At 38.1% G+C, this 13344-nt stretch overlaps 1 protein-coding gene across 2 annotated transcripts in view; it reads right to left on the minus strand.

Moving 5' to 3' along the window:
• Window positions 1-13344, minus strand: part of CYP39A1 (cytochrome P450 family 39 subfamily A member 1) — an 83085-nt gene that overhangs the window by 26989 nt on the left and 42752 nt on the right. For both annotated transcript variants that reach the window (XM_080806942.1, XM_080806941.1), the window contains one exon: window positions 1588-1721. In XM_080806942.1, coding sequence (XP_080663068.1) covers window positions 1588-1721 — 134 coding nt within the window. The remainder of the gene's footprint in view (window positions 1-1587; window positions 1722-13344) is intronic.

Below are 13344 nucleotides of genomic sequence, written 5' to 3' on the forward strand. Positions count from 1 at the left end.
TTGCATTTCTACAAACAGGTAATGTACAATTGAGAATCAAAATTTTTAAAAATACTCTTTACAAAAAGCTCCAAAATAATTGAAATATTTTGGTATAAATATAACAAAGCATGTATAGGATCTGTATACTTAAAATAACAACCAAGACACATACTTATACGTGTTATTTATAGATAAATAACATCTATAATTTAGCTAATTATCTGTTAGCCAGGATATAAATAAAGCTTATATAAATAAAACTTAATGAAAGTTTAATAAAAAGTTTAATAAAAATTATAGTATTATTCAGAGTAATAAACACATTCCTTGACTAAATTGCACCCAGTTGTTGGACCATATCTTCTCAAAGCATATCCTTTCATACCCATATTTTTTTAAAAAGACATTTATTTATGAGAGAGTATAAGCTAGGGCAGGTGTTGGGAGGGACAGAAAGAGAAGGAGAGAAAGAATCTCCAGTACACTCCCCTCTGAGTGAGAAGCCCAATGTGCAGCTTGATCCCAAGACCCTGAAATCTTGAATGGGGTTGAAATCAAGAGTCAGATGCTTAACCGACTGTGCCACCCAGGCACCCCTTTTTATACTCATATTTTAAAGTATTTTATATATTATTTAAAAACAAAAATTGTTAAAATCCCACTAAAACTAAATGCTGTGATTTATGTAAGATCTGTTAAATAAAGTCTCCTTTAGATGTAGCAAGTTGCAGTTTTTATAAAAATTGGATTTTTTTGTCTCTTTTGTGTTCTACCACTGAAAATGTTTCTTGATTTGAATCCAAGCACTCTCAAACTGTGTGTAAAAAAGTTAGTACGAGTTGAGGGCTGAGTAAATGTCATCTATCTGGATAATGCAGGCCCTATATCAAGCCAATCTGAAAAAAATATTTTGTTCTGCCTGATTTGCCAAATATTAAATTGAAAGTCAGCCACATGCACATATCTTTCATGGAGCACTTGAGAATTTTCTCCTACCTTGCTTGGAGAAAGGATCTCTCTCCTCACTCCACACTGATTGCTAATATCAGTTGCTATTATCCGCAGCTTTCCTGCTCTCTGTTTCCAGAGCTGTTATCTGTGGTCCGAAACTACCATCCAATATCCAAAAGAACTTTCTTTATACCCTCAATTCCTCAACCTCCTGTTGCTCAGGATTACTTATTAGTTGATTCAGCAGACTATCTAGTCTACCTGTTTGATTTGTTTGATTTCTATAGGATTATACTAATTCTGATACGAAATTACATAACCAGAATGATTATTAAAGGGTTATATTTTAGCCAAAATAGTTGTCTACAGATAAATAGCCATATTAATAGATGCTGCTGCACAACTCTTATTAGTAACCTATGCTAACATCATTAGTGCTACGTGGAACTTAAGGAGTTATCTAGTAATATATGGGCATTATATGTATTTTTTTCCTTAGAAAGTTGATTACTTTTTTCTCTTTTGATTGATTTTTAAAACTTAAATTCAATTAATTAACATATAATGTATTATTGGCTTCAGAGGTAGAGTTCAGTGATTCATCAGTCTTATACAATACCCAGTGCTTGTTCTTAAAACCAAAGCAAAGCTCACCAAAATTTTAACCGGCTTCAGCACTTTTCTGGTAATGACACCAGGGGCTCTTAAACGAATGGCTTCTAAAATACACCACTTGATTAGTGGAAGTTTCTTCAAGTCATCCTCAGATACTTTCATCTTATCTTTACCTGTAAAGAGAATTTCAAAAAAAATTTTAAAAGGTGGACTTAAAAAAACCAGAAAGTGATTTCATGGAAGCTCATCAACACAGGTTAGAACCTGCCTCTGACCACAACTGTTAGCATTGCCATTACTTTTTGCATACCAAGTTTAGTAACTGAGTGCCTCTTTTTATTGTTTTCCTCTTACCAAGATCAAATGTATGGGCCCCCCCAATTAACCCATTGATTACTTCAAGGTGATGGACTGGGATCCAACTTTGGTCTTCACCTTCTTATGGCTATCAAATGATTAAGATAAGGTCCATCAGAGAGGTGCTCAATTTTCACTCCTTTCATTCTTTCTTGTCCAAATTCTTCTTCTACTTAAGGAAATAGCAATAAAAGATTGGCATCAGAAGCATAAAGTAAAAAATCTGAGAAGCCATCTCCCTTACTACTTCTACCTCTTCCCTGAGGATTCATTTTTGGTTTTGTCTTTGATTTTTCAACCAGACATTTCAGAAGTCTCCAAAAGAACATGAGGAAAGGGACAATGAGGCACATGCATTGCATCTGGAATGATGAGCTCTCCCTCTAAACATAAGTGCATCAAACACTCTAATGTAATATGCATACCTCAGCTTATGTTTAGATTGAAGTCACCTATAAAAGGATTGGGGTGAATCTTTTTTCTTTTCTTTTCTTTTTTCTAAGATTTTACTTATTTATTTGACAGAGAGAGACAAAGCCGGAGAAGGAACACAAGCAGGGGGAGTGGGAGAGGGAGAAGCAGGCTTCCCGCTGTGCAGACCTGAGCTGAAGACAGATGTTTAACAAATGAGCTACCCAGGCGTCCCTTGGGGTGAATCATCTTTTTATGACCCAAAATATGGTTAGGGTCTTTCAGCCCAATTAGATATTTCAGTTAATGGTATTTCAAATAAAATGTTTACATTTTGAAAATTATTTAAAACAACTCAGCTTTCAATTTACTTTTGATGGCATTTGCTTTACAAAATTCAACAACATTGTCCGTTTAGTTAAGTCAACTTTCACATTTGCTTCCCAGCTATATTGGGAATGAATGGGTAAGAGTGGAATGTAAGATCTCCAGCCATGTCTCTCTTAGACTCTGGATAAGGCTAGTTCTAAAGCAAGCCCAACCTGCAGGAGAGGTCGAGGTGGGTGCTGCCTGGGAAATCTCATCTGTCAGTACATACAGAACTCCTGAGTAGTCAGAAGCAAATGTCTTTGGTTGGTGGAATCTGGGAACAAGGCTTTTTGAGCTATAGTTCTATGAGTACCCATAGGGGCATCTATACATTCCATTCAACTTGACACATTCTTGAGCACTGAATCAGGACCAGGAGTTGAGTTAGGCTTTACTAGGGTTACAACACTTAAGGCATTCTTGCAATACACTTAGTCTACTGGGAGGTAAGAGACAAGCCCACAGTTAACTGGTATACCATGCAAGCAAGGAAACTGTTCTGTGATGTGTAAAATATTCCAATATTTTGTTATAATATAAAAGCAGGGAGGTTCATGTCCAACTAAAGGAAAAGCAAAAAACTCTCTGAGTATCTTCCTCTAAAGCTACAACTATTAGTTCTTTGCAGAGAGTAGACCTTAGTAAATAAATATCGAGTTAACAAATGGTCCAACTTCAACATGGGAAGATGAATGAGTGGCTATTCTAGGCAAAGAAAAGAGGAAGAGTAAAAGGAACACTGTGGAAAGCTTGGATATGTTCAGAAAATGGCAATGCCTGTAGAGGGCCTAAAAGGTGAGGTAAATGTGATGGAACAGTGACAGGTCCACTGAGGCCATTACAGACCATCTTCAATGCCATTCTGGAAGATGTGGAGACCAGGAAATTTCAGGACTTCCTGTCTTGGGCCAAGAAAGGATGAAAACTTCACAATGAAACAGTGATACACAGCATTGTCCTTTTTTTTTTCCCCCTCTAAGATTTATTTATTTATTTGAGAGAGACAGAGACAGAGACAGAGACAGAGAGACAGAGAGAAAGTGGCAAGAAGAGGCAAAGGGAAAGGGAGAGGTTGTCCCAAGCAGACTCTTCACTGAGCGCAGAGCCCGACACAGGGCTTGATCTCACAACCCTGAGATCATGACCTGAGCTGAAATGAAGAGCTGGACACTCAACCAACACCCAGGCACCCCCACAGCACTGTTCTTTATTTGAACAGAATTTGAACTTCCTTGTGCTCATTTGCTCAGAACTAAGTGACCTAATACTAAAAAGAGACAAATGACCTCCCGGACTTCTTGTTTAACCTTCACAGATAGTGTCTCACAAAACTGTTGCTTTTGTTTTTCCATAACAAGGATTGGAAAAATAATAGGCATGCTTTCTGCATCTTCACAACCTAAATATAACAGTTTTTCCAAATTGTGTTCTATGAAAGAACATGTGCAAGATGTTAAATGTTTAAAGCAGAAAAAAGGTTTTATGGCCCACCAAATACCAGGAAATGCTAACAGTCTACGGGTGATTCACTGAACACATTAGCGTATTATAGGTTTTGAGAAATCCCATAGTAGAGACTGCTATTTATGCTAACATTCCCAAACTTTTTAAAACTCCCATTACTATACAAGCATCATCAATAGCCATTTAACGAGGACACAAAAGATCATTAACTTTATAATGTAATGGCTATGGGTCCTCTCTAAGACAATCCTTCAAAAACAAAACAAAACAAAAAAAAAAAAACAAACCAACCCTGGTTTTCATTTGAGCATTAGCAGCACATACCATATGCCTGGGCGTGCCTGTGGCCAAATTCCCTAACAAACAGTTACCGCGAGCCAAAGGAATTATTACCATCAGAAAACTATCTTGCTATGCCATGGAAAGCTAATGGCACCAAAATTTTACTTCTTCATACTTTTCTTAAAGTATCCCTGTACATTTTAAGCTAATTCAGAAAAAATAATCTAGAAAATCTATGCGTGGAATGAGAAATTCTTCATTTGAAAAAAGGACTGAGGTTGTTGCATAGGCCAGAGATATCACTATTCAATCAAATGAACAAATATTTATTTGGCATTGAGTAGAGAGCAAAATGTTAACTAAGCATCACAGGGATATGAGAAATTTAAGTTTGAAGACAATAAAAAGACAATACATTCTCAAACTAAAGAAGAAGAAAGGTAAATGCTTTCCCCAGACAGTGTTAAAATGAGGAATTCTGAGGTTCTAGTTAATGAGTTTATAAACGACACACAAATTTAGAGCACTGTCTAACATGTGTTAAGTGTTCAATACAAGTTGGTATCTATTGCTGTTACCATTATTATTAGTGTGAATTTAGTAATGACTCTCTAGCAGATTCACTTTTGCTCCATAGCCGATAAAGTGATTCTTTTCCCTGAAACCTCAGTTGGGAGAGAAGCTACAGTCTGAGAATTTATCCAGTACTAACCAGACACCACATCTGAGGAAGTCTTTCCATCACTCACCCAGCAGATAGTTAGTGAGAACCTCTGAGCAGTGTCCAAGTGCTGAGGATGAAGACGGATGGAAGAGCCCTGGCTCTTAAGGAGTTCATAGTCTGATAAAGAAGGCAAAGAACTAAAAGTAGTAAACATGGGGTAAGTGTCACTGCACTGAAGCGTGCAATGGGCTGTGGGACACAGTGGTGACAGTGACCAGTCTGGGGTTGGTGGGGAGGGGTGGTTGCAAAGGAGAGATCAGAGAGGTTTCTCAGAAGAAGTAAAACCAGAACAAAGGACTGACTATGCCAAAACAAAGCACATGTTCACAGAAGAGGAATTCAGCTGGCTAGAACAGAGTTCAGGGCAGGAAGTCATTAGACCAAGTGACTTCAGCGCTGCACTGAAGTCCCAGGCTGCCCATACCAGCTGAAGTCAGAGCTAGGGACAGGTGGCTCCTTTATCCAACCTCTGAGTGTGACCTGGATGTGCCCCAGTTTCATTTCTGGGCTTTCTTCTCTCGTCTAGGCAGATTCTTTCTCTTGGGGATTCAAATAAATATCTTCTATAAAATACCATCAATGGGCTGGTTATATCAAGAATTTTACCTTCCGCCTATGATCACCTTCCTGAATTCCATCTTATTTTTATCCAGTTGGCTTCTTGATAGCGCTGCTTACAGGTCTAAAAGACATCTTGAAGCATGCTTTGGTCAATACAGAACTCTTCATTTTCTCCACTGAAATAAAGCTTTTCCTCCCTTGGTCTTGCTATCACTGAAAATGGTAGCAAAATTTGTCTAGTTGCTCACATCTAACACCTGGGAGTCATCCATAATTCATCTCTTCCCCTTTTACTCCCATTTACTTAATCACCAAAACCTCTTGTTTCTATCCACAAAATGGATCCTACTGCCATTCACATCACTCCATCTCCAGAGCTACCAGTCTTGTCCAAAGGCACCATCATTTCTCTGCTGCCCCAGGTGATAGCCACCATCACTCTCCCTGCTCCCACCTGGCTCTGCTATAATCCTTATGCAAATCAGACCAAGTCAATACCCTGTGCAGATCCCATTAAGGGCTTCAATGCTATTTAGAATCAAATCCAAAGTTCTTACTTTGGCAAATGAGACCCCATCTAACCCTCTCATCTTGCACTGAATCCTGGGGGCTGTGTGACCTTTATAAGTGATCCAACCTCTTCGTGCCTCAGTTTTCTCACCTACAAAATAGGAATAATTAAAGTATCTGCCTACATGGTTGTTGTGAGTAAAGCTCTTACAGCTAAGACTGGCACGTGGCCAAAACTCAGTAAATGCTACTGTCATCATTATTATTATTTCTTCTGTCTTATTCCAACTGTTTGAAAGGCTAGCTCCTTCTTATCCTTCAGACCTCTGCTAAAATATTTCCTCCCCAGGAAGCCCTTCCCTTACCAGCTAATGTCTTCCAAATCACTAGCATGCCATTTGCTTCCTTTAGGGCTCCTGTTAATATAGGAAATAATTTGGCTTATTGTTGACTGTTGGATATGAGTCCATGTTTTTCACAATCTTGTTCTTTCTATTTTTTGATGTATCCCTAGTATCTAGCACACTGGCACATGGTAGGCACTTGATATATTTTTATTGAATGAGTAAATAGATAAATGTCTAAAATAGTGGAGGGAGAAATCAATTAAGAAGTCTTTATTTTGTGAAACAACAATGGCAGGGATGCAGAGAAGTCAAATTTTGAGACATTTCTCAGAGAGAATGTGAGAATCTTCAAATATATAAGAATTTACTGAGAACTTGGTATATGCTAGACCAGTGGTTCTCAAGCATTAAGCATCCCTCAGCATGCCTCAGCATTTCCTGGGAGGCTTATTAAAACACAGCTCACAAGGTCCTACCCTCAAAGTTTTTGATTCAGTAAGTCTGAAGTGGGGCCTAAGAATCTGCATTTCTGGCAAGTTCTCAGGTGCTATGGAGGCTGCTGGCCCAGCAACCATACTTTAAGAACCATTGTCCTAGACTGAAAGAAGTAGAAGAAACGCTCAAATTTTATTAAATAATCTGGGTTTAAAATAGTTTTTATTACCAGTTTTTAAATGATCTCTTTAATACAATGGAGGGAAATCTACTTAGTGGGCAAAAAATAAGATTTAAGTCAGAAATTCTGAGTGGATACACAGTTGACTCTTGACCAATGCAGGGGTTAGGGATACTGACTGCCTACTCTCCAGTCAAAAATCCATGTAATAACTTTTGACTCACCAACAATTTAATTACTAATAACCTACTATTTTTTTTTCTAAAGATTCATCCGTTCATTTTCAAGACAGAGAGAGAGCACCTGAGCACACATGTACACGAGATGAGGGAGGGGCAAAGAGAGAGGAAGAGAGAGAATCCCAAGCAGAATCCACATTGAGTGTGGAGCCCAACATGGGGCTTGATCTCACAACCTGGAGACCATGATCCCAGCCGAAATGAAGAGTTGGACACTTAACTGAGTCAACCAGCCCCCCAATAGCTTTCTATTGACTGGAAGCCTTATTGATAACATAAACCGTTGATTAACATGTATTTTATATATTATATATATACTATACTATATTCTTAGAACAATGTAAGCCAGAGAAAAGGAAATGTTATTAAGGAAATCATAAGGAAGAGAGAATACATTGACAATATTGTAGCGTATTTATGAATACCATAAGTTTACATCATCTGTTTATAAGGTAAATCATCCGTCTGTCAGTACCTATATCAACATTGTCCAATATATTTATTTAAAAAAAAACTCATGTACAGTTCAAGCCAATGTTGCTTAAGGGTCAACTGTATTGACACCAAAAGTCACTAGCTTTTATTAATGTCAAAGTACAAGATGGCAAAGGAGTTTTATTTATTATGAACCCTAAAACTAAATAATGTGATAATTAACTCTGACCAAACTTTTAATTGGCCCATATTTCAGAAACGGTCCAAAATTTTATCATTTTAATTGCTACAAAGATGCTATCTTCGTCTTAGCAAAAATGCCAATGCACCTTCTGGAGGTCATTGACTTGAGCTTACACATAGCCATATATTCATGTTCTGTTTCTCTTCTCCCTTATATAAGGCCACAGCCAAAGGCACAGGCTGGCCAGGCCAAATGCATCTTGCCATCTATTTTTGCAAATAAAGTTTTATTGGAAGACAGCAACACTCATTTGTTTATATATCGTCTAGGGCTGTTTTCACATTATAATGGCAGAGTGGAGTAGTGGTGCCAGAGACCTTATGTTCCATAGAGCCTGAAAGAATTAGTATATGGAATAATATAGAAAAAGCTTGCCAATTCCTGACTAACAGGCATCAATTCCTGACTAACATGCTGGTGTGCTCCTCATTGTACTTCCTTTTGCTCAGAAGTCCAGATTTAATTCTAGTACTATAAATTCTCTGTGATCTCTATTACACATATCTTTTATATAACTAAGTCAACTGGACAATGGTTAGCACAGAATCTGAATAATCCTGTAATCTATAGCTATTTTGCACAGAAAATATAAACTGTCTCTTAGGAAAAGAAATGTCTTTGTTTAAAATATACTGGGGTGCCTGGGTGCCTCAGTCGGTTAAGCGTCTGCCTTCAGCTCAGGTCATGATCCCACGGTCCTGGCACTGAGTCCCACATCAAGTTCCCTGCTCAGTGGAGAGCCTGCTTCTCCCTTTCCCTCTGTCTGCCGCTTCCTCTGCTTGTCTCTCTCTCTCTGTCAAATAAATAAATAAAATCTTCAAAAAAAATACTGTACTATAATGGCCTCTAAATCACATTCATAAACAGGGGACACATGGACACAGTAATGTTAAGGAAACCAATTTTCTGATACTTCCCTATTTACTCTTTTTAAAAATCGGTCTATGTGGGGAAAAACTGTGGTTCAGTTCTCTTTCCCCACCTCCCTAATGTAATCAACTTTTCCTCACTTTATAATTTGCCTCCCAGTCATCTTGATATTCACACTGGGGCATTTTCCCTGCAGTATAAAAATTTCTTGCGTGCCAAACAAAAGGACAAGTAGAGAACACATTGTACTGAAAGGAAAAGCCCTTGAAAGCAAAGTAAAGCAGACACAGAAAAGAAATCCTGAAAGCAGGTCCTGTTTCACCTATTTGTCCACTAGTGCACAAACCACATTGGCGTTTCCATGTTTGTTCCCACGTCTATCTTAGAACTCAAAAGTGAGATGAGCATCAGATGACACAGTCTGAATGTCCTTGGTGAGACAAAGGGAGAGTCCCTGGCACTGTACAGGAAGTGAGAAGGAACTTGGAATTGCTGGAATCTTCAAGGTAAGTAAGACAAGCTTAGAGACCTGAGAGAAGAGAAGGGACCCAGTTACACAGCACCTAACTGGTTACCCAATAGGAGGCCAAGGAAAATTCTTTAGAGCAATGGCAGATAAGACTTATTTTTTTTCTTTAGATTTTATTTATTTATTTGACAGAGAGAGCGAGAGAGCACAAGCAGGGGGAGCAGCAGAAGGAGAGACAGAAGCAGGCTCCCCACTGAGCAGGGAGCCTGACGTGGGACTGTATCCCAGGATCCTGGGATCATGACCTGAGCTGAAGGCAGATGCTTAACCATCTGGACCACCCAGGCACCCCAAGACAGATAAGACTTTTAAGAACGGAATATTCAACTTGATGTCAATACTCAATTTTAAGTTGTTTCTGGCTACGACATGTTTTTCTCTTTCCTTGTTCCATATTTTTAATATTTTGAAAAGTTTTCTAAAACATTGCCTTAAGTTAACACTTAGGGAAATAGAAATCTTGTGATGTCCAGTGAGGCAATGCAATACCAAGAAGGGGCAAAACATGCAGAAAGCAAAAGAGAGAGGGAAATGAGAAATCAGCAAAGGCAAAAGCCAGGAGTCAAGAGAAAGCTACATGATATACAAGCCTCCACCTCTTCTGCCTCCCCCATTCCTCCCTCCAAGGATTCCTAGAATGTTGGGAAAGGATTAGGACCAATTTCACTTTTATCTTGAAAACCAAGATGACCCCAGTAAGTGAGGGCTCTCACAAATGAAACCTACAAATAAATCAGCGGTGACCTACATTTTAGATTTTAAATCTTTGTTGAAAAAATTATTTTCTCTATAAAAATCTACTTAGAGAATCTACATTGGACAATCTCTCTATTCTTTTTTTTTTTCCTATTTTACTGCAGCTACAGGATACAGAAAATAAATATTTTTCTACTTGATCAAGGATAGATGACTACCAAGGGCCAGAATTTGTATTTAAAATCAGGTCTCTACAACTCCAAAGTGACCTACCTATAATAAGACAGGCATAATTTCGGCCTAAAGAGTTTGGACTCCAAGAATAGTGAAGTTTCTGAGCTCTTTTAATAAATAAGTAAATAAGTAAGTAAGTAAATAAATAAATAAAATTAAGTCTCCTTATTAAACTAATTGAATTATAAAATGCAAAAAGTGTTTTGTATTATATAACAGAAACAAAGGTTTGTTTTGAGTTCAAAATAATATTTAAAGTCTTATATGATATATAAGTTGTTGAAAGAACTTTCTAGGTCCAAGAAGAAGGCACCCCGGCTCTGCGGGCTATATCAGACACTCAGATAGCTTTCACGTCCCTGTAAATGTTCCACTTGACCAGAAACACCCATTGCTTCAGTTGGCCAATGCCAAGCCACGTCTGGGCTCTAAACTTACTATTTTCTTGTTTCTTTTCACTCTAAACAAGGTTGATAATGTGGCCCCAGCCAATATTTTCTATTTGTCTTTTCCTTGTTCTTTATTCTTTATCGTATAAAACTTTCCTGCCTCCCACTCCATTTTGTAAAAAGGAGACTGTCCATTTCGTGAAGTGTTAAATAACCTTTGTTTTTATCAACTAAACTGTGTTATTTAATATTTTTTTAACAAAATGTATGAGAGATACACAGTACTCTTGGAAAATAGATGTTCTGATAAAATATTTTTAGTTTTCACATCCCAGTGTGATGTTGGACAAACAAGGTAGTATTCTGAGACTAGACAAAGGAAAAGCAAAGGAAATATGCTAAGTTTTCAAACAACAGCTTTAGGTTAAAGACTTTTCTTATTATAACTCTTAGAAATGTTTCTGTACCCATACTGTGCATATTTCAATGCACCTCTGTGGTTTGTTCTCCCAGCATTTTGACTCTAAAAATAGATGGCTCCATTGGAAGATTGCCAAGGTAATCATCAAAAGAGCTAGAGCCTAATGGAGAATGGGACCAGAACAGAAGACAACCAGGGAAGAAGCTATGGGTGACTGGGGGTAAAATTCAGAAACCATCTGTTTAAGTCTTGGCATAAATGCAATAAAGGTCAAACCACATCTTAGGTTATTTGAAACCAAACAAAAGAAAGGACGATTTTGTATTCAGAAACAATAAAACATTGCTAAAATACAGATGGTTTGGGGATTCCATAGGCATGGTGGCAAGCATGTTTCAACACAATGAATCATATGTATTAATCATGTGTTATATACTGGAATTCTACTATGTTAGCCGGTAATTCGCTCAATATAACATTTGCTTCCTATCTGTTACGTGCCAGCCCAAGCATAGGTGCTCTAACAGACAGGAGGAGAGTATTACCTATTTACAGACCATCGAAGGTCCCAAATACCTCGGACCACTTCACTGATTCCTTGTAACTACCTGCCAGCTATCAAGCCTCAGAGATAATGTGCCCCAGGAGACAAGCTTGAATGTGTCAGAGCTGCCTTCAAATCTCTGTACCTGTTTACCGTGAGCCACCACTTCCCTTAAGAGGAGAAAGAAGAAAGGAATGAGAAAGACACAGCCCTGAAGGACTTTGGACACAAGGACACAAAATACTATCTTTTTATAAATGACAATAATATTAGCTTCACGAGAGAGGAGGCAAGCACCAGGGATGCTCATCCCCACTTGCCTACGGCTGGGCTTTTGGCTAAGCCTCCATGGTTGAGTGGGACTCACCCAGGCAGAGAGAAAAGCAACTTAAATTCCAAACTTAACATAAAACTATGATTTCTTGGACTTAAAAAAAGGAACATGACTCAAATAGGATCACTGAAGTCAGTTGTTCTTTGTAGCTCCTCTGGTTTCTTAATATTCCAAGCTCCTTCTCCCTACATACACACATACACACACACACACACTTGTGTGCACCTGGAAACAGTAAGTGACTAAGTATATAAAATATAAAAATTCTATATCTATAGCCCAGGAACAACATTACATAAAGATTTAACTAACAATTTTGGGGAAATAATCCCTGTTTGGATGGAAAAGAGGGGAACAGTAGGCATTTGCTGAGTCATTCAGACCTTTCAAGACATAATTCTGAGGAGTCTGAATCAGAAGGTGGGCTTGCAAAGTGCGGGGTGAATACTGAGGAGGCCCCATGCTCCTCCACAGTGAAAAACAGGTGTGTTTACCCCCCAGGGACCCATGGCAAGATGATAAAGAACAGATCATCAGCTACCACTGAAATGCAGAGTATATCCCTGCACATTCCACTACCTCTTTCTTTACTTTTGAAAGCATGGATTCCCAGTTCTGTTTGCTTTTCTATGCTGGGAGATCCTCACAAACTGCTGCCTTTTCATAGTCATGGAGCAGCCTGCTTAAACTATCTGAAGCTCAGGTGTGTACAAAAGGTCACAGTACGCATGAAGGACAATGAACCTGGGATAGAAGAACATGAGGCAGAGGTTGAAAAATAAAGGAACTGATGTCATAACCTTGAGCAATGATTCCCACCAAAATGTGATCAAGACTTTTGCTTCCCAAATTTTATAATAATTTGTTTAAAAAGAAAAATCAAAGCTAGCATTTACTTTCGTCTTATTTAGGGAAATTATGTAACAGCTTTGAAAGGAATATCACAGTTCTAAAACTTCTACTCAAAAATAATAAAGCACTGACATCAATTGCTGACAGAAAATAAGGGCAAGAAACTAGCTTTCTGGCATGTTTTCTCAACCAGGGACCTCAAGATAAGCTCCTGGGGGTAAAAAATCAGTTTTTAGAGAAAAGAAACAAAGCTAAAGAGAACTAATAAATAATTTACAATATTCCAGAGGGGGGAAGAAGTATCTTACATCTACTCCTTCACTTCAGGAATTTTAAAAACTTCATAGGATAAACAATGTTTAAAAATT

The sequence above is a fragment of the Martes martes genome (assembly GCF_963455335.1).
Source record: "Martes martes genome assembly, chromosome: 6".
Taxonomy (NCBI): Eukaryota; Metazoa; Chordata; class Mammalia; order Carnivora; family Mustelidae; genus Martes; species Martes martes.